This window comes from Juglans microcarpa x Juglans regia, chromosome 2S (assembly GCF_004785595.1).
Source record: "Juglans microcarpa x Juglans regia isolate MS1-56 chromosome 2S, Jm3101_v1.0, whole genome shotgun sequence".
In the NCBI taxonomy this organism is placed as follows: Eukaryota; Viridiplantae; Streptophyta; class Magnoliopsida; order Fagales; family Juglandaceae; genus Juglans; species Juglans microcarpa x Juglans regia.
In genome coordinates, this window is record NC_054597.1 from 31,822,851 (window position 1) to 31,845,556 (window position 22,706).

Below are 22,706 nucleotides of genomic sequence, written 5' to 3' on the forward strand. Positions count from 1 at the left end.
ATATACTCAGCTTCTGTAGTAGACAAAGAAACTGTCTTCTGTAGATTGGAACCCCATGAAACTGCAGTACCACCCAGAGTGTAAACAAACCCTGTGGTACTTTTTCTGCTATCAGTATCTCCAGCTAAATCAGCATCAACATAGCCTTGCACCTCTAAGCCCTCTCCTGAGAAACACAAGCACGTTTCTGAGGAGCCTTTTAGGTACCTCAAAATCCACTTCACTACTTCCCAATGTTGTTTTCCAGGGTTACTCATGTATCTACTCACAACTCCCACTGCATGGGCAATATCTGGTCTAGTGCAAACCATAGCATACATAAGTGAACTAATAGCTGAGGCATAAGGGACCTTACTCATATAGTCTTGTTCCTCTTCTGACTTTGATGCCTGATCCTTGCTGAGTCTAAAGTGACTACCCAAGGGTGTGCCAACGGACTTGGCCTTGTCCATATTGAACCGGTTGAGTACCTTTTTCACATACTCAGCCTGTGCCTGTGAGAGTCTCAACGTGCCTCTGACTCTATCTCTGACAATTCTCATGCAAAGGATTTGCTTTGCAGCTCCTAAATCCTTCATTGCAAAATGCTCTGACATCTGCTTCTTCAGATTATTGATCTCATCAATATTTGCCCCTGCAATAAGCATGCCATCCACATATAGCAACAAAATAATGTAAGAATTGTCAAACTGCCTGACATAGCAGCAGTGATCTGCCTGACATCTGATGTACCCTACACTGCACATGAAACTGTCAAACTTCTTATACCACTGTCTAGGAGCTTGTTTCAGGCCATACAAGCTCTTCTTCAGTCTGCAAACTGAACCTTCCTTTCCCTGTACCACAAACCCCTCAGGTTGGTGCATATAGATGTCTTCTTCAAGATCTCCATGAAGAAAAGATGTCTTCACATCTAGCTGCTCAAGAAATAGATCTTCAGTAGCAGCCATAGCCAAAACTAACCTGATGGTTGTGATCTTTACCACAGGTGAAAAGATCTCAGAGTAATCAATGCCCTGTTTTTGCTGAAAGCCTTTTACAACAAGTCTGGCCTTGTATCTCTTACTGCCATCATGCTCAATTTTTACCCGGTACACCCACTTGTTGTGTAAAGCCTTCTTCCCTGATGGAAGTTCTGTCAACTCCCATGTCTGATTCCCTAATAAGGAATCCATCTCATCGTTCATGGCTAACTCCCACTTACTAGAATTTTCATCTTGCAAGATTTCTTGATAACTCTGCGGTTCTCCACCATCTGTCAATAGAATATAATTCAAAGTAGGTGAGAAACGCTGTGGAGGACGAATAGTCCTAACTGACTTGCGAACTGTAGCTGTAGGAGTGGACTGCGCTGGATCTGACTGCAGAATAATAGGAATGGGTGCACTGTGCCCACTCTCCCCGTCACTCATTTCCCTACACTGCACTGTGATCTCTGGTAGATCATCCAAACTCACAAAGTCAGACTCCTGAGGAACTGCTTCAGCAACTGTGCTAGACTTGTCCTTATACACAATCTTCTCATTGAAGATCACATTCCTGCTTCTTATAATCTTCCGACCCTGATCATCCCAGAAACGATAGCCAAATGCCTCGTCTCCATAGCTAATGAAATAACATCTCCTTGACTTAGCCTCAAGCTTTCTACGAGTATCAGAATCAATAAGAGCATAAGAAAGACAGCCAAAGATTTTAAAATGAGAAAATTTGACCTCTTTCCCGCTCCAAGCCTCCTCAGGCATTTCACAATCCAACGGAACTGATGGTCCTCTGTTTATCAAGTATACTGCAGTGTTAATTGCATCTGCCCAAAAAGTAGGTGATAAGCCAGCATGCAGCCTCATGCTTCTAGCACGCTCATTTATGGTTCTGTTCATGCGTTCAGCAACTCCATTTTGCTGTGGTGTCCCAGGAATGGTCTTCTCCATTCTGATACCCTGAGTAGCACAATACTCTTTGAACCCACCATCAATATACTCACCACCATTATCAAACCTTAAGCATTTCAACTTCAAGTCTGTCTCTGTCTCAACCATGGCTTTCCAAATTTTGAACACATTAAATACATCAGATTTGAATTTCAAAAAATAGACCCATATCTTCCTGTTGTGGTCATCAATGAATGTAACATAGTAACGAGAACCTCCAAGAGATGCTACTGGGGAAGGTCCCCACACATCAGTGTGCACAAGATCTAGTCTTTCTGACTTTAGTGTTCTGCCACTCTTCAAGAAACTGACCTTATTCTGTTTCCCCATAATGCAACTCTCACACATACTAAGATCAACTGACTTCAGTTCTGGTAGCTTGCCTCTAGACAGAAGTTCTTTCATGCCCTTCTGACTCATATGGCCAAGCCTGCAATGCCACAAATCAGTTGTGCTCTCTGCAACGGTAGTAGCAATAGTGTTATCAAAACCAGTAGTCATATAAAGTGTATCAATTTTCTTACCCCGAGCCAGTACCAATGCCCATTTGGTGACCTTCTAGGTGCTATTTGAAAACACCATTGAATGTCCACAATCATCAAGCTGCCCAACAGAAATGAGATTCTTCTTCAACTCAAGAATGTGTCTGACCTTTTGTAAGGTCCATTTGTTCTTGTTAGGAAGAGCAATATCAATATCTCTCATCCCTACAACATTCAAAGCCTCTCTATCAGCCAAATACACCTTTCCAAAATTACCTGCAACATAATTCTGCATTATCTCCCGATGGGAAGATGTATGGAAGAAAGCCCCTGAATCAAGTATCCAGTCATCAACTGGACTATAAACTGCAAGTAATAGTGCATCCTGTACTTCCTCAGTTACCACATTAGCACTATCATTCTCGGTCTTCTTAGGATTTCTGCAATTCTTCTTTATGTGGCCAGCTTTGCCACAATTCCAACAAGTTGCTTGCTGGCCAAGCCTTGACTTGCTCTTGCCCCTATTCTTTGATTTTGATCTGCCTCTGTTTGAGTTCCTGTCTTGTGCTCTCCCCCTAGAGTCAACATTCAATGCTGAACTAGAACCTGAGGTCTCGCCTGAATCTTTCCTACGCACCTCCTCAGCCAAAATCAAATCATGAATATCATCATATTTCAACTTTGACTTACCGGCAGAATTACTAACAGTCATTCTTATGGCTTCCCAACTATTTGGCAGTGATGCCAATAGTATCAGTGCACGTATCTCATCATCAAATTCAATTTCAACAGACGACAATTGATTTGTGATAGTATTAAAATCATTCAGATGTTGTGCAACAGACGTACCATCTGCCATCTTCAAATTAAATAGCTTTTTCATCAGATGTACCTTGTTATTTGCTGACGGCTTTGCATACATACCTGACAAAGCCACTATGAGATCCGCAGTCGTCTTCTCCTTGATGAAGTTGTGAGCAACAGATCTCGACAGGGTTAATCGGATAACCCCCAGGACCTGTCGATCCAACAGGATCCAATCAGCAACTGACATGTTGTCCGGCTTCTTCCCCAACAATGGAAGATGAAGTTTCTTCCCATAAAGGTAGTTCTCTATTTGCATCCTCCAGTATCCATAATCCGTGCCATCAAACTTCTCGATCCCCGGTACCTTCACTTCCTCTCCAGCCATCGTTTTTTCTCAGACCCGAACATTGGCTCTTGATACCAATTGTTGTGAAAAACGATGACAATAAAGTGAATTCAAACACGGGAAAAACAAGCAATCACACACGACACAGTATTTACGTGGTTCAGCAAATTGCCTACGTCCACGGGAGCTGCAGAGGATTTTTATTACTTGAGGAATCACAATACAATATGTGTAGAACGGCTACTGTTCACTCTGATACAGCACAAGCCATAAAATATCACTATATATATGTTATGCGGCGGAAACCTTAAATTCAGCAGAATTAGTGATGTTCGCTCGAGCGGCGTGTCGAGCCCGCATCGAGCAAACCTGTTTCCCGCAACTGCTCGAGCCATGTGTCGAGCGGCTCCTCAAGCGAAGCTCTCTGACTTCCCTCCGCTCGAGCTGTGTGTCAAGCGGTGTCGAGCGAAGCTCTCTGACTTGCCTTTGCTTGAGCGGTCTGTCGAGCTATCTTTGAGCGAAGCTTTCTGACTTGTATTCGCTCGAGCGACGTGGACCAAACTCCAAATACTTAACAGCATGCAGATGTGAAGTTCACAAACTAATCTAGCTAAAAATAATTTCTTAGAAAACAAAATCAATTAAAAACCAGTTTGGTATCGGTTTTCAAGATTATTAGACCAAACCAAAGCCAAATATATATATTTAATTTCTTTTTTTTGTAGGATATATTTAATTTCTTATATTAAATATATTATAACTTTTTTAATTTTTATGCTATATATATTACACATATTAAAAAATTAATATAACATGAAATTTTAATATTATTATTTATGCCTCCTTGATATAAACTTACTCTTAAATATGAATATGAATATTAAGTTAATAATTAATATGTTATTATTAAGTTACATACTTACATACACACACACACACACATATATATATATACACACTAAGCTGGCATAATAGGCTTCAAATTAATGACAGATGGACTCTATTTCCATATAATTTTTATATGTATAATTTGTTTTGCATTTTCGTCTCTTCCTTTTCCCATATACGCATATTTCCACCGATTAATGCCTACAAAAGTCTTCCATGTTGATGACATCTCCGAGCATACTAGCGGGTTCCTAGAAGTCTTCAATCCTTAGTAATGACATGTCCTTATAGTGACATGTAGTAATCATGGTTCCATTATTTTAGAAGACCTTGACTCAGTGATAATGGTTGACTGTTGAGTGCTTGACATCCACTTAATTTGAAAGTTGCTTCGAAACTTCATTCTTTCTACATTCAATGTATACTATAAAAAACTTCACAAAAAGTGTATTAAGAACATGGTACACAGATGATCATTGTTGATGACAACATTGTAAAAGGCTTCCACCCGGGTGTTAGAACTTTGCAAAAAGTTTCTGATCTCGTTCTAAACAATCCAACGAATGCTAATTGATTTAGTACTTGATAAGTCCTAGACTTTGAAAAAGTTCAAAGTCGAAGTATTGGCCTCCTCTCCCAAGTAACATTTAAGATTGAAATAAGATAAAATTAAGCTAGTCCACATGATACCCTAAAATCTTTTTTTAAATGGTTAAAAACTAGGAATACTGTAAGAAAAAACTGATCAAACCAATTGAACTGAACAGAATCAGACCTGTTTGGTCTGTTTCCTAGAAACCAAAACCAATTAAAAACCAGTTTGGTATCGGTTTTCAAAACTTGAAAACTAAATTAGACCAAACCAAAGCCAAAATAAAAATTATATTCTAACAATATTTTATTCAACTTTTAACAAAACATCTCATCTTATTTCATTTGAACTACGTAACCAAACGATGCTCGTCTCTTCCTTTTTCTATATACGCATATTTCCATGGATTACTATGTAAAAAAGTCTTCCATGGTGATGACATATCCGTGCATACTGGGTTCCGCTAGAAGTTGTCGATCCTTAATTAGTAATGACATCATGTCCTTGTAGCGCTAGGTAGTAATACTGGTTCCATTATTTTAGAAGACCTTGACTCAGTGACAACGGTGATAAAGATGGACAAAAAGATCAAGCTTTTGAATCATTGATTTTTAGATGAGAGGAGATTTTTTGTATAATTTTTTTAGTAAATATCATTTAAATACAAAACATTTTTTAATTTCAAATATCTAATCTAATTTTTATTTAATCATTACCTAATTATTAAAACTTTCTTAAATTCTCAAACAAAAAAAATACTACAAATTTTTCAAATTTTAAAATAAAAACAATATTAAAAAATTATATTCAAACAAATTTTTAACTTTATAATATTCGTATTCAACTTTTTCTCTTTCATTTTCTAAAATCAAATAAAACATGTTAACTCAAATAAAACTATAACACTCTAAAACAATGTATCAGAAAATATTAATGTGATACCCTATATAATATGGATAAGGGTAGGTGGTGTATGGGATCCCACATTGCTTGGGAAGAAGAAGTTCTTGCTCTTTATAAGGTTTCAATAAGGCTCCAATTGTATCATTGATTAGTCTTTTTAAAGTATAGGCCATGTGGTTTGGACCTTCTATTGGGACGTTACAAATGAAAAAGACAATATTGTAATTTTAGAAAATATAAAAATCAATATAACTTTTACAAACTTCATAATAATAAAAAATATTTAAAATAATTTTATAATTTTATAATATTTTATTTAAATTTTTCTCTCTCTTCTCTCAAAATCTAATGAAACATCTTAACTCAAAACAATTCACTACTATTTACAAAATTATGAGATACTCCAAGTGTCCAAACGAGCCTAAATGCAAACGATTTGCATTTTAGCATTTTCACTAAGCTAACAAACACCATCATACAATTTAAAGAAAAATGGCTAAAAGGGTGTCAGGTAGTTTTGGTTATTTATAACTCTAAATGCCTGATCCTAGACTACCATATAGATTAGAGAAATCATGTTATGTTCATAAAAAGAAAACGCAGATGTAAAGTAGCTTATAAATATAATCCCCTTGATTTCTTTACAATAAACAAAGCTTTACAAAAACAAAAACAAATACTTCATTAATCAAATATTGTTAATCTTACAAAAGTGATAACATAAACTACAATAAATTAGAAAAGTGTATACTATCAAGAACTTCACAAAAAGTGTATTAAGAAGATGGTACACTGATCACCGTTAATGACAACTTTATAAAAGGCTTCTACCCGAGTGTTAGAACTTTGCAAAACGTTTCTCTCGCTGTAAACAATCCAACGAATTAATGCGAGAGGATATCCAAACCAAAGCGCCTCTTCATGCATTACCTAATTGATTTACTTGATATGTCCTAGACTTTGAAAAAGTTCGAAGTTGAAGCATTGGACTCCTCTCCCAAGTAACATTTAAGATCATTGAAATAAGATAAGATTAAGCTAGTCCACATGCCCTAAAATCTTTTTTTATATGATTAAAAATTAGAAGTACTATAAGAAAAAATTGATTAAACCGATTGAACTGAAAAGAATCAGCTCAATTCAGTCAGTTTCCTAGAAATCAAAACCGATTAAAAATCAGTTTGCTATCGATTTTCAAGATTTGAAAACCGAATTAGACCAAACCAAAGCGAAATATATATTTAATTTCTTGTATTAGTATATTATAATTTTTTTAATTTTTATGCTATATATATTACACATATTATAAAATTAATATAATATAAAATTTTAATATTATTATTTATGCCTCTCCTTGATATAAACTTATTGTTAAATATGAATATGAATATTAAGTTATTAATATGTTATTATTTAAGTTACATACTTACATACATACATACATACATATATATATATATAATATAATAAGCTAACATCATAGGGCTTCACGTCTCTAATTTTTTCCATACACGCATATTTCAACCGATAACCATTTAGAAAAGTCTTCCATGGTGATGACATATCCGTGCATACTGGGTTCCGCTACAAGTCTTCGATCCTTAGTAATTATTCATGTCCTTATAGCGCTAGCCAGGTAGTCATAGTGGTTCCATTATTTTAGAAGACCTTGACTCAGTATTAATGGTGTTCATGCATTCAATATATAGACAAATATACATGAAAAGTGTTCAATAATTTTAGAATCCAGACTAGAACACTGCATTAATTTTAGGATTCTCGTCGATAAAAATGAAAGCGTGTAAGTTAAGTTAGAAAATGGCTACACATGAATTCGGCCACAAAAGGTTTCCACCAACAAAATTTTAAATGATTAAGAGTAAGTAGAACTGTATTTGATTCAAATCACAATATCGAATAAAAAATTTTAACAATGAGCAAAATAAGCCAACCACAAGACAAGGTTCTTTGGTAACGAAAATAAACTTTTTTAATAAATCCTTTAGGGGTAAATTAAAACTAGTCCAGGGCAGCATATCCAGAACAAATCAATTCCGCTATTTGAACATTAATACAAATAAGTTTCTTACAAATTCTTTCTAATATGAATCTACAATTGTCACGACAATAGCTGTCAAAACCTTTGATAATCTACAAACTTTGTTTCTTTTTGTGGAACATCCCGTAGTTGAACTCAAACTCAACTTATGTCACACAAAACTTTAAGAGAAATAATTTTTGTAAAAAGTCTCAAAACTCTCTCTCTTTTGGCACAATTGAATACCTGATCATGAGTATCTGATTGCGTAAGAAATTTCATGCTCCAAAGGGCCTCTGAATTGATTAAATTTTTTTGAATTTCAAAATCGCATTCTTGAAAATTCGAAGATAATCTGACACACATCTCATCTCAACTCATTTCATTTCATCTAATCATTATAATTTTCACAAACTTTCATACAAAATACAATAAACAATTTAATTTTTTTCAAATTTCAAAACAAAAATAATATTTTAACAATATTTTATTCAACTTTTATTTCATCTCAACTCATTATTCAAGCCTCCTGGCCTAACTCTTCTTCAAAATGCCATATGGCATGCCCTTTTATCTAAATTTTGAATTTTGAGATCTTCAAAGCTTCATCGTCATCCAATACTCAAACTTATCTCAATAAATAGAGCATTGATCTCTTATCAACCCTTACCCATTATCTTTATAGATAATCTGATCTATCTAGATAAATATATTTCCAAGACCCACAGCTGTAGCTTTAACTGATGATATTGGTTTTATATTCATTTTTTCCCTCTTCATATTTTAAATAGCACACAAACGTGGATCTAATTTTCTTTAAGATCAGCCCATATAAAACCTAACTAGGCTCATTGAACAAGCCCATTGAACTAGATGCTATGTACGAGGCAAGAAGGTTAGATGAGTGGCCCGAAGGTTGGTCATTTAGGGATGGGAATAGCTCTGGGATGGTGGCAGAGCTATCGGGGGAAAGTGATGGCCCACCTCATCACTCATAAGAAGCCCACCATGAAGAGCATGCCAACGGGCCTGCGGAACAAACCTATCCATGTTAGGAAGGGGTCCATCATGAACCTCAAAGGCATGTCGCATTAAATTTACTATTGCGCCCACTCAAGAGGGCAAGTCCAGGACTCGCGAGAGTGGTCTTGAGGCCCAAAAGGTTACCGTATTAAATGCGACAACATGCTCCTTCAAGAAAGAACAACTAGCAAACTATCGAAAGCCATAAGTGAGCTAGACCTCTCCAAAAAACGAGATACAAATACAAAATATAAGAAAGATCTAGAGGTACGCTCATTCTCTCTCTTTTAAATAATTGAGAAAAATCTCTTTGATGGAACTCTGCCAAGAAGGTCAAGCGCATCTTATTTTTCGATTTCAGGCTGTAGCAGGATCACCTAGGATTAATGCGTAACACGTCCTTAAATCAATTCCTTCAAACGAATTCTTTATTCACAAATGGAAAAAAACGATAAAGGAATACCAACTCAGACAAAGTTGATTATTCATGCGTGTAGAGACTGGATATATATTGATTAAGAAAAAAAAATACTGCATCTCTGATCGATGTTCTTGTCCCTATTCATCGTTGGAGGCTAGAAAAGAACAAACAACGTCAGTGCCATCATCATCATCCAAGAAAGTCGACTCCACCTGTGGTAATTGGAACATCCATGCACATGATCAGCTCGCTTGTGACATTGAACCCAGAAAAAAGGACTAAAATTATAGTCATTACTTCGAATACACGTGTGTCCTAAACACTGCCACTTATATATAGTGCTCCCTCTCTTTGAATCGCCCTTTTTCTTTTTGTCTTTTTTTTTTTTTTGGGCTTTTATAAAATATTCATCCTAAAGACTAATGGAGATCATTAATTTGCAATATCTTTACAATGAGTTATGTTATATGCTAAACTTGTGTGCAACTCTCATTTAACTAACTTAATTTGGATCAACTATTTTTTTAAAAATAGATAGTTTGGTGCATCATTGATAGGCAGTGCTGTTTATGATTCTAGGTCTTTTGGATTAAGATTTGGGTCTTTAGCAATTAATACTTGGGACAGAGATAATATCATGACTTTAAGTCATGGTGGGAGTAATCTAGACAGATGATTAGAGCTGCCAAAAGAAAAAGAATTACCATAGACTCAGTGCCAATAGACTAGACCGTCATGGACGTAGGATTCAGACGTATGGTTGATTGTTATACTCTTGATAGTTAGATTTTTAACAAAATTAGTATCTAATAGTTTAAAGACTTTTGGATAAATGATTAGACCTTTAATGAATGCATAAATTAAAGATGTTGTAAGGGAATTCTCCCCTCCCCCCAGTCCCAGCGGGCTTGAGAACAACAACTAAATGAACTAAAACCAAAGGCCCAACTTAGAACAAATAAAATCTCCAACCCGGCCCATGGGTAGGCTCCTTTGGACGTAACTTGCATGAAGGAACGTGCTGTAGGGGATGACACTCATAAACCTGAAAATCCCTCAAGTGGTGTCCAACTCTTGAGTGCTTGTCCGTATAGTGGGCGTAATGTACAGGGAACCCTCAATCCTCTGATAGGAGGGACATCAACGGACAACCAAGGATACTAGTGGGGAGAAGGAAATCGAAAAATTACTCTGTATTAATGGCACCACTACCTAAGCTACATACCACATTAATTACGACGTTGCAGAGTTACACCGCATTAAAGAACTCTAACAAAGGGAATAGTACGAAAGACAGATTACATGGGGGCAAACACAATCTATCCCCCTAGACTTATGGTATAAATTGCAAGTACAAGGTGCGAGAAAACTCTCTCTGATCCCTCAACTCTTTCACTTATTTTTAAGCTTCCAAGAGAATTTACTAACTTTAGCATCGGAGACTCCCCAGCCCCAAGACCGCCTCTCCTAGTTGTCTCCTTCCCTATTCTTTGCAGGCTCTAGTTCTGAAGACTTGAGTTGTCGGAGCTTGGCCCAAAGGCGTGCGGAACACGACTTAACAGTAGTGCCTTCTATGGGATCCTTGTAGGTCTTACGTGTATTTCACATGCCTACGACAACCCGTTCTGGACTACTCAAAAGAAACACGGAGAAAGTCATGGAAGCAAGATTGAAAAACTTGGACGAGTGAGTGACGAAGTTGACCGATGAAGTGCAAACGCTTCACAAAGAAAATAAGGAACTTAGAAAACCACAACAGGTGCAGGACGAGGAAGCAAAGTCTAGCGATAATGGGCATATGGGGTCCCGAAACACACAGACTGGACCAAATAGTGAGGAAAAGCAGAAGAACAAGCAGGAAGAGCTCTGTAGTCTCAAAAGAAAATATGAGGAGATAGTAAGGAAGATGGGCATGTCGTCATTAGTGGACTAACTACTCACGAGCACCGATCTACCCTACATGGAGGAGGTGATGGTTGTTACCACCAAATTCAAGGTCCCAACCATGGAAATGTACGATGGAATAAGGGACCCTCTTGAGCATTTGGAAACTTTCAGGCTCATATGACATTGCATGGCTTCCTGGGCAAGGTGGCATACAGAGCATTCCCACTAACCCTGAAGGGGCCTGCGCGAGTATAGTTCTGGTCTTTGGTGCCCAGATCCGTAGGCGGTTTTGTTGAGCTAGCCAAACTTTTTTTTACTCAACTCATGTCGAGTCGGAGGAGGCGACACCCAGCAACGTATCTCCTCAACATCAAACATAAGGAGGAAAAAAGCCTAAAGTCCTACCTAACCCAGTTCAACAAGGAGCACATGACCACTTATAACCAAGACGAGAAGATAACATTGGCGATGCTTCTAGGAGAAGTTTGGCCGCAATCCTAATTTATGGCCGAACTGGCAATGGGGACTCCCTTGACACTGCTGAAGTTCATGGACCAGGCCGACAACTCTCTGGGCCCTAAATGAGCCAAGAAAGAAAAAGCTAGACCGAGCAAAGAGGAAGGCAAAGGCCCTGACTAAGCTAAGGCTCACAAGAAGCCAGAGAAGAGTTTCCAAGACAAGAGGCGGGAAGAAGCCTCGACAAGGGGACCGGGACCTTGGTTCGACCGGCCTACATTCACCATCGACAAGGCCAACACTTCTGCCACCCGAGAAGAGGATGACCAGGGTATTGCACACCGCTATTGCACATACCACATGTCCATCTCGCATAACACTGAGGATTGCTTCTCCCAGTATGGAAGGATGGAGCATGCGGAGTGGACAAGGCAGCGCTATCCACCGGCTTGGAGATTGGAGCAAGAAAGAAGGGGAAGGTCGAGGGAAAGGAGCATGGACCCAGTCGACTGACGCAGGAAGGAAGACAGCCCCTAGTGGTGACCACTTGAGTGGGGTTGGCAGCAAGATCGTCCTCACCTCGCCACCATGAGGGGGACCTCCACTCGGAGAAATCCGAACCATAGCGGGAGGATTCGCGGGTGTGGATATTTCCTCCTCAAGCAGAAAAGCACATGCCAGGCAAGCCTGATACCACAAGGTGTACTCGATCAAGTACAATCCCGCCAAGCATCGAAGGGGTGCGCCTACCTCAGTCATCTCCTTCACGGAGGCCGGCGAGGAGCGGGTCTTGTACCCCCACGACGATGCGCTAGTGGTGACTTCCCCAAGAGGTGCTCCCGCATCGACCTACGGCCCTCGGCACACCCATCCCCTTACGCTCAACCACAAATGCTCGGGACCAACTTTAGCTGCCTATCCAAGTGGGAGGCGGCATCCTACGCTTCAGACAGGTCGTCTCAAAGGTCATTGATAAGCCGCTCCAACTACTGACCGTCCTCCCTCACTTCCCTCGCCTTCCTCTTGAACTTCTTCCCGCGGCGATCAAGTTTTTTGTTCTTCCTACACTCATCCCTCAAGGCAATTGTACCCTCTTCAACTCTCACTCCAACTGCTCTCTCTCTCTCTCTCTCTCTCTCTTCCCTTTCACCGCGAGCATAGTGAAGGGTGGTCTCGGTCATCGAACGAAGGTCTTGGTTCTCTTGCTCAACGGCCTCCTGGTCGTCCACAATAAAAGCCACCAGCGGAGAGGTACCCTGAAAACAAGAAGGGCTGACAAGAAACCATCAGTAAAGGAAGACTAGAAAATAGCGAAAGAAAGGAAAAAGACAAAGAAATAGTCGAACCTCGAAGAAAAAGCCGAACAAACACTTGATGACCTAGTTGATAGCCTCTGCATGGCTCCCTCCCATTTCCAGCCAGGATAAAGGAGGGATAACTTCTACTGAGCCCTCAAGCTCGCACGTTTGTGCAGCCACCTCAGGCGAAGAGAGTGAACCTTCGTACGGGCCTCTCAAATTAGAGGGAATCACCCTCCTCTTGGTACTCTGCCTGGGTAGGTGGGTCGTCGCATGGATTTCTCGGACCCGAGCCGAGTACAACATTCATAAAGGAATCGCCTTCTGCACTACACCCCATCTCGACACGGTTGCTAGAAGTAGCGGTTGTCACCCTCTCATTAGTAGCATCCAAACCTTCTGAGAAAGCCTCTACCTCATCCCCAAATAAGTAACTATAGGTAATAGAGCAAGCTAAGGATGAAGGAGAAACCCACGGAGAACGCTACTCCTCAACAGCCCACCCAGGGACCTCGACCACAAAGATTCCCTGGAGTAGGACATCTATTTCAACTGCATCCGGGGGCACCTCAGCAGCACCAGTCGACGGTGGCATCTCGGAGGGAACATCGGCTGGAGGACCTCTCACCGGGGCATCTGAGGACTCTGAGGAAGAAGGCCTTATCGGCACCTTCACCAATGTCGCCAGGACGGCAAACCTTGGGGATAGCTGACTCCCACCTTGGAGGAATAAGGGCTCCAGAAGGGGGCCTATTGTCAGCCTAGCCTCTAAGTGATGATTCTTCCCTTGCCCGATGAAGAATGGTCTAAGGGACGCTTTCGAGTAGAAAAGACCTAGGGCCGACCAATCATCACCCTGTCGTCGAAGGGGACGTGGCTAAGGGGCTGTAGAGAATCCCTTACGCTTTCCTCAGAAAGGAAGACTTCAGAGTGGACACTATGAAGATTATTTTGCACCCACTCTCAAACGACTTCACCTAGTTAGAGGTAGTTGTCAGGTGCACCACCTTATCTTCCAGAACCTTCCCCCAGTTTGTCCTGATAGGGAACTCGCAGTGACTCATTTGACCCACTGGGAATTCCCACCCACGTCCAGACATAAAGAATAACTTTGTAGACCAGTCCTTCACCTTGGATACCTTTGCTCCAGGTTAACAAGGTCATATATCGCCCAGAAGCTGCAAATGTTCTCCTTCTGCCACAACACCTTGTGAGTAAGGAGGAACCACGGCCAGTAAGGTTAGCGTCGTCAGGATCCGATTCCAGCGAAGCACACTGCTAGATAATGCTGCAACAAATCAAAAGCCTCCAAGCATTCTGATGTAGTTAAGATGAGGCTAAGCTAAGGCAGTCTAGCAAGTTGCAAACAGGGTGAGCGAAAGGCAGCCTCAAGCCGCACAAAAACATGGAATGAAATAGGGCCACACTCGTTTAGAATGACCCTCAACATCGATGGCACCCTCTTTTGGACTAGAGACCTCGAAGAGCACCGATTCCAGCACCTGTTAAGTGAGGCTAGCGAAGCCAGCGTCACCGCAGAGGCATTGGAACGCCAACTGCTGCCCTTGAAAGATGACCCAGCATCAGTATCACCCCTACCAGAAGCCCTAGGTTGAGTGGATTTATCAGAAGCCATCAATGCAAAAGTAGAAGGTAGTAAGGGATTGAGAGGAGAATAAGCAAAGGAATAAGAAGTTGGAAGAACAAGGATGGCAAGAGAGATATAGCATGATGAAATGAAAGGGAACTCTAACCCCGACCGTATTTATATAGGTTAAAGGCAACGGTTGATCTCACACACCCATGACAGAAGGGAGAAGTAGGGGTGAAAACTGATGTATTCGGCACAGTTTTTAGGCAAAATCAAGACCCCACCGACGTCTGCCATGAGAGCTTCGCACCAGCCGAAAATAGTTTATTGAGAAGAGAAAATCGATATTATCGGTCTCGACGCAGTGCAATTAGGTTCGGTTCTTCGATCTGTCATTGTCGTCTCTATGATGGAGGAGAGATGTCGCGTCCATTGCCTAGTGAAAGTAGAAGGCTTAGGATTTAGGGTTGAAGAAGAAGAAGATGAAAGGAAGAAGAAGAATGGGGTTTAGGGTTCAAGGTTTAGGCTTATATGTTTTTTTCTTTTTTAACTTCCACTTGGCAAAACGACGTCGTTTCACTCAATGTTATTTTATATACATATATTAAAAAAAATAGAAAGAATCGGTTGGTTCAGTGGTTTTCCAAGGGCTCAAACCGGTGCCGAACCACCAATATCGATTTTCTCTCAAATCCTCTAGCCCGCTGATCGATTCCTTGCTGGTTCTGTGCTTCGGAGGATGGTCTGATCGGTTCCAGGACGGTTACGGCGGTTCCTATACACCCCTAGGGAGAAGTAGGAGACGCATCGAATTCCGGGAGTGTAGTCCACAAAGCAACGCGAATGCAAAGAGTCGCCTGCCACCCTCTACATTAATGAGCTTGAAAAGACGCCATTAAAATTATCAAAAGACGAGCCAACAAAAATGAAGGGGAAGCACTATCAAGGTAACCAAACGACAGGAGCCTCCCCGAACTTCGAAACCGTGTACAGGTCAACAGAGGGATCCCGGCCTCAGCAACAAGGCGGGCTCAAGTAATAATAATTTCCACTGTACTCATCCGGTGAGAAATTATCAGAGTGACTATAAGGAGATTTTCTCTCCGTCAGTCCCAGAGGGCTTGAGAACAGCAACTAAAGTAACTAGAACCGAAGGCCCAGCCCAGAACAAATGAAGTCTCCAACCCAGCCCATGGGTAGGCTCCTCTAAACATAACCTGCATGAGGGAACGTACTACAAGAGATGTGACTCATCGACTTGGAAACCCCTCAAGTAGTGTCTAGCTCTTATGTGTTTGTCCGTGTAATGGGAGTAATGTACCGGCAACCCTCAATCTTCTGACAGGAGGGACATCAATGGACCACCAAGGATACTAGCAGGGAGAAGGTAATCGAAAAAACACATTGCATTAATGGCACTACTACCTGAGCTACACACCACATTAATGACGCCGTCACAAAGTCACGCCACATTAAAAAACTCTGACAAATGAAACAATACAAAGGACACGAACTCAATAGGGGCAGACACGATCTGTCCCCTAGGCTTATAGTATAAATAACAAATCTCATGTACGAGAAAACTCTCTCTGATCCCTAGACTCTTACACTTATTTATAGGTTTCTAAGAGAATTTACTAACTTTGTCATTGGAGACTCCCCATCGCCAAGGCCACCCTCTCTTAGTTGTCTCCTTCCTATCCTTTGCAAGCCTCAGTTCTAAATACTTAAGCTATCAGAGTCTGACCCAAAGACATACAAAATACGAGGTTAACAGATTTGGTCATAACTTTTACCTTATCCTTCGCAATATGTACACTTTTCTGTTCAAAATAGGATTTTATAGTGATTGTCTGAAGTTTTATCGGTACGGTGGCAAATCGCTCATTTTGATTACCACATGCATGTAAAATACAAACTTTACGCCCACTAAATACCAGAGACTGGATATCTATCGATTTTTTTGTTCATTATTTTTTCACTTGCTTTAATATTTTGGTTTTTAATTACTATATTATTTATTGTATTCGTGTGATAAACTTTAGGGTAACTTGTGACTTTTTCTAATAAACTTAATTACAATTATGACATATTTTAAGTGATTTAATATGTCAATCAATTAAATAACAATCACTTGAAATCATGTATAATATTTGCATATATGATTGAAAGTGATAAAATATAGAATAAAAAACAACGTTCTTTCACTAACAAATAGAGATATTTACGTGGTCAGAGTATAAATCTAATCCATTTATGGCATGGTTTATCTACTAATGTTATTGAATGCATATATAGCTCGAGCTTTAATACAATGTAAAAGGAAATGCATGCTAGAGTATTTTTTTTCACTCGACACATGACCACATGAGACCGGACATAAAACTGTCATCATGATTAATTGGGCTAGAAGAGCATAATTTACATTATATTTATCAGCACTAATTAGCTTACTGGCAAGAATATGCAATGCATTCAAAAAATTGTTTATTTATTATCAGTTATTTTTTATTTAAATAATTTTTTTTATTAAAATGAATTTATTCTCATCGTAAATAATTACTTTCATTGTAATTTTTTTTTTTTTTTGTATTGTCAATGTTATTTATGTCCGAATTTCTAAACATCAAATAATAATTATAGTTCAAAAAAGAGATTGCGTTTGGTTATAAGACTCGATTGAGTTTAGCTGAGTTCAGTCTAATTTTAACCTGAATCTAACTTTCAAACACACAACTCTCAAATTACTAAATTCATCTCAACTTAAAACCTCCTTACATGTAAGACCCATAATTTTTTTCAACTTAACACATCTTTATGTGTGGAACTCACAACCTTTTTTAACTTTCTATAAAAAATATTAAACTCATCTTAATATTTAAATATATTTTAAACTCATTTTAAACTCATTTTAAACACATAATTTTTTCTACTATTCAATTTACTACTATTTAAAAAAACTAAACTGAGCTCATCCAATTAATTCCAGAGTTCTCCGGTTGCAAGTGATATTTTGGGTTTGACCATTTGGTGGAAGACCGAACAACTTGACAAAGACCACATAAAAGCGGCTGCTTTCTATCCACTCACGCCTTTCACTTTCGAAACCTTATCTTTCTTTTCTTCGTCATGAAGTTGGCTTCCATCATGTTATAATAAAGATAACAAAATAGACACTCCCGCTCGGTTGGATAAGAATGCAATTCATTTTCGACAGCTTTTTACCTTAATTCTATGATTTAGGTTCTCAACAGAAAAAAAAAAAAAATCTATAACTTAGAATTGAATAAAAGTATGCATGAAATGAAATGAGGTCTGTAATTTTTTATGAATTTTTTTAATGTACGTTTATAATATATTTAACAAATATTAAAATTTTTAGTTTGTGTCTCCCAATAAAATTTACAAACCATAATTAAATTAAATTAAATTATAATTAAGACTTAAAAAAATTAAATTATTTATTATATTCTATACAAAAATTTAAAAAAATTATAATGATAAAATAAAATGAGATAAAATTCTTTTTAAATTCAAAATTCACTTTATTCAACTTACCTTAATTCATCGTTAAAAGTTTCGAATGCTATTTTTACTGCTCTAATTTTGATTATCAATAATAAATTTTTTTTTACAAGTTTATCTTTTTTTTAAGTAGGTCGTTGTCAGTTATGATTAATTATGTAGATAATTAATCCAACCTTCCGCTCCAAGGAGTTGTCCAGATGTCTCTTTTGTTCAAATTCTGATTCTTAACACTCATAATTAGTTGGTCCATGTCTTCCATCCCCAATTAGGGGTCTCCAGTTGTCCCATTGTCTCATTTTTCATTTTCCTTGTGATTATCCTCTGAATGCTCAATTATCTTCCCCACTTGCTTATTACCACTTTCACCCCCCAAAATAAAATCCTGCAAACACAAAACAACACAATTATATACGAACTCACAAATTAAAAAAAACATAATTACCAAAAAATATATGAAATCTATCTCCCAGAAACCAACACTTGGAACAGATAAATAAACAGACAGACACGATTAAAAAAATCAAAATATGAAATGACAAGGAAAAAAAAAAATAAAAAATCTCTAAACTCCAGATCCGACGAGAACGCAATGCAATGAATCCGTATCCGTCGGTTCATAGTTCTCCAGGTTTGAGAGTAAATTTTAATTTCGATTTTAAGCATTTTTTATTTTGTCGAAACGATTATATATATCTATACAGATGAGATAGGTGTACGTGCCATAGTCCCTACATCGAATTTTGGCCACTGGATTTCACAAAAAAAATTATAAATCCATGTCCCTTCTGAATCTCCAGCTTCTCCGAGCAGATCAGATCGCGAGCCGTTTTGCCGTTAATTGATATCTCCAAGAATTTGAAATCCAAGGACTCCGACGCCTCCGTCGCCGTTGGGAATACTCAAACAAAGAGTTCACCGGACAACGTACACTAATCACTCCACGGCTTTTGACATGACGGAGAGCCGGCTTGGCCTTGGCCGGTAGTCGGCGCGCCTACGCTGCTGGTGCGAAGAGGGACGAATCAATGCCGACAAGGCTCGCTTCATCAGATCACCTTCAACTCCGCCGATCCTCACTAGTGAATTCGTCATCGCCGATCGCCGCGCGTTCAGCCTGTTCGGCGAGTACGTCGCCACCGACTGCGAGCCGTATCCCTTGTGTAAGCTGCACCTGAACGAACCCGGGTGCGTTGTCGGCGAGCACATACAGGTTCGCTTCTGACCCTGCCGCTTCACGATCTGGTTGCTGCCGCCACCGTTACCGCGCTGCGAGACGGATATGGACCGGTTAGGGGAGATAGAGCGGTCCAAGGAGAACCGTACGGACGGGACAGGTGGGGAGGTACCGCACAAGTTGACGCGTGTCGGGGAAGTGGAGCGGGTGAAGAAGGTGGTGGATCTGGAGGAGAAACTCGAGCTGGAGGAAGAGGCGAAGTACGAGGAAGAAGAATAGTGTGACCGAGAGTGAGAACCAGAGAGTCCTCCGGAAGGCGAGAGGTATCGAGCACCTGGTCCTGTTGATGATCTTCTAGAAGATGCCGCCATTTTTGTTGCGGTGCGTGTTTAGCTGTGTAATTTGGCAAACCTGGCTTCAATCGAGCCATGTATTTATAGGGTTTTGAAGTTAGGAAGTGTTGGAAAACAATCGAATTTTTCCGATTTTGTCATTCAGGATATTTAATTCGTGTTTTTTGCGATGATATCCCTCTAGTATTCTCGTATCTGTATCATGCCTCCGTAGTTCCTTATTCCGCATAGTACTTTCTTTTGTTTCCTCAATATTTGTCAGAATTAAAAATTATGCCTCTCTTTGTATGACTATAAAATGTAGGGAATGTTTAACTTTTGAAAAATATTTTAATTATAAAAGAATTACATAAAAATAAATTTATAAATTGATATAACTTGATGTGATACGTCAAATTGTAAAATTAATTTTATTATATAGTAGATCTAACGGATTTTATAAAATTACTTTAATTTGTAAGTTTATTTTATGTAATCTCTTTATATCTGTAACAGTTCTCGAAAAAAGTATACTTCAAATAAAAACATCCAAAATCTTAAATAATTTTAAAATTAAATAAATTATGAAATTCACTTATTACTAGTATCTTAAAAAAAGGGTTCCCTAATTTATGATAGATTATTTAAACAATTTTTGTTTGAAATGTAAATCAATGTGCCAAAAAATAAAATAAATCAATTTAATTTTTATTACATCGTATCTAGACCAATGGGATTTCGAGCACCCCAAAATACAAAGTATCTACACAATGCAAGAAAGTGAACTAACAAATAAGGAAGGAAAAACAAAAAACAGTCACGTCAGCATAAAATGGCAAAGAATGGGGACATGATTGCAAAAATATCAAAATTATTCAGTGTTGTTGGAGGGTCACAACCGCTTAGGAAGTTTTAACTAAACCGGAGGAGCGGTTGGGTTAGTTAATGAGTAAGAGGGGTTAAGGTTTTGGGTTCGATTCTGATCCAACGTTATCGCGAGGATGGGGACGCTGACAGCGACAAATTTTCAACCTTTTTTTCATCTAATCTATTGTTTCACAGTTTCTTGGAACACCAATTTCATCTGATCTTAAAGTAGCCTCTGCAGATCCGCCACGTATGCTGTACTCTGTTGTGACAGAGGCTGTTTAGACTCCACGTATCAGTGTGCCAGTCACCGCAAATTCAGTGTTTGCGTGACCATAACGAATGGTTAGTCAAATAGATCATTCTGCATTTATTTAATTTTTTTAGATGAAATGGATTAAAATTAAATTAAATATTATTAAAATATTATTTTTATTAAATATTATTAAAATTAAATTAAATATTATTAAAATTAAATTAAATATTATTAAAATAAAATAAATAATTCAACTTTTTCAAATCACAAAATAATAATAATATTAAAAAATATATTCTAACAATATTTTATTTAACTTTTAACTTTCATCTAAAAATATCTCATCTCTTCTCAATATCCAAACCGTACTTTTATCTAAAACTATCTCATCTCATCTCATTATTCAAACCGCATCTGAATAAAATATTGTTAGAATATATTTTTTTAATATCATTATTATTTTGATATTTAAAAAAATTGAATTGTTTAATTATTATATTTTGTATGAGAATGTGAGAAAGTTGTAATGATGAGATGAAATAAAAAAAAATATTTTCACTATCCAAACAAAGTTAATTTTAAACTTTTATTTTAAGTCAACTCATCCCATCAAATTTACGAAAATAAATTAGGCTAAATATGCATTAAAATTTCTTTTGCCTTGCCGTACTCTTACTGGACCAAAGTCACCTCCCATCGACTTTCATCATTATAAATATTCTGTGATCCCAAATCATGAGGAATAGCATCGATCTCTTATTCTTTATCATTATATCTTGGCTTTTACAAGACAAGATCACACCTCTTCGAACCTTTAGAGATTGTGCCTTGGATTTTGTATGGGTTTTACACCAATTATTTATCAATTAAGAGAATTAATGTTATAAGGAGGTTTGATAAATTATTTGAGGATCAGAGGTGGCAGTCACCACCTAAACTCATCATGCATCCAATATTCTACAATATTTTTTACCCACTAATCTGCTTTTGATTATGTAAAAGGCTACAAAACAAAAATGACAAAGTACGTGGCATTTTGTTGGTCTGCCTATACGTACGTGAGCCATGTGGGTCGCTCGCTCACAAGGTGGCGTGTCAATGCATCAACAAAACAAAACCCAATGTCTGAAAACATTTCACGTTCATGTTGTTTTCAGGTAATGTGTTACCACAATAGTCAATAAAAATACACAAAAGGAAACGTGTTAGGCACACTTTTAATATTGGTTGCAAAAAAAAAAAAAAAATATATATATATATATATATATATATATATTAGTAATTGAGCAACTCATAAAAAAATAATTAGAGAAATTGATTATGGCCTCATTTGATTTTACAGATGATATGAGCTGAGATCAAAATTAAAAGTTAAATAAAATATTGTTAGAATATATATTTTTAATATAATTTTTATTTTAAAATTTAAAAAACTTAAATTGTTTATTATATTTTATACATGTAAAATTTTAAAAATATTATAATGATTAGATGAGATGAGATGAGATGAAATAAAAAATTTTGTAAAAATGAACGAGGCTATATCTTAGATGTCATTTGTTTCTAAAAATCATTTTGATCCTCATCATGTATCCTTTGTAATTAATTAATACGAGTTAGGAGTAATGATATCTCTATAATTATGTAAAATTTAAATCATCAAAAAAATATGTGAAATTTAAATTAAGAAGATTTTACAATTTTTAATGAAATAACACTATCGTACTAGTGGGTTAATTATAAAATGAGTCCTAAAATAATAATAATAATAACAATATTTATTTTCTAAATTGCTCATGTTTATTTCCATTTTTATAGCCGATTTAATGATTGATATATATGGTGTTGGCTGTAGGCCGGGTGTGGAGGAATTTATAGGTGCGCGCATT

The 22,706-nt window shown here is 37.8% G+C and overlaps 1 protein-coding gene across 1 annotated transcript; it reads right to left on the reverse strand.

Moving 5' to 3' along the window:
- Positions 1-18,895: 18,895 nt before the first annotated feature.
- LOC121253231 lies at positions 18,896-19,781 on the reverse strand. Its single transcript, XM_041153219.1, has one exon. The coding sequence runs from the start codon at positions 19,731-19,733 to the stop codon at positions 19,122-19,124; it is 612 nt and encodes a 203-aa protein (XP_041009153.1). The 5' UTR covers positions 19,734-19,781; the 3' UTR covers positions 18,896-19,121.
- Positions 19,782-22,706: the final 2,925 nt, after the last annotated feature.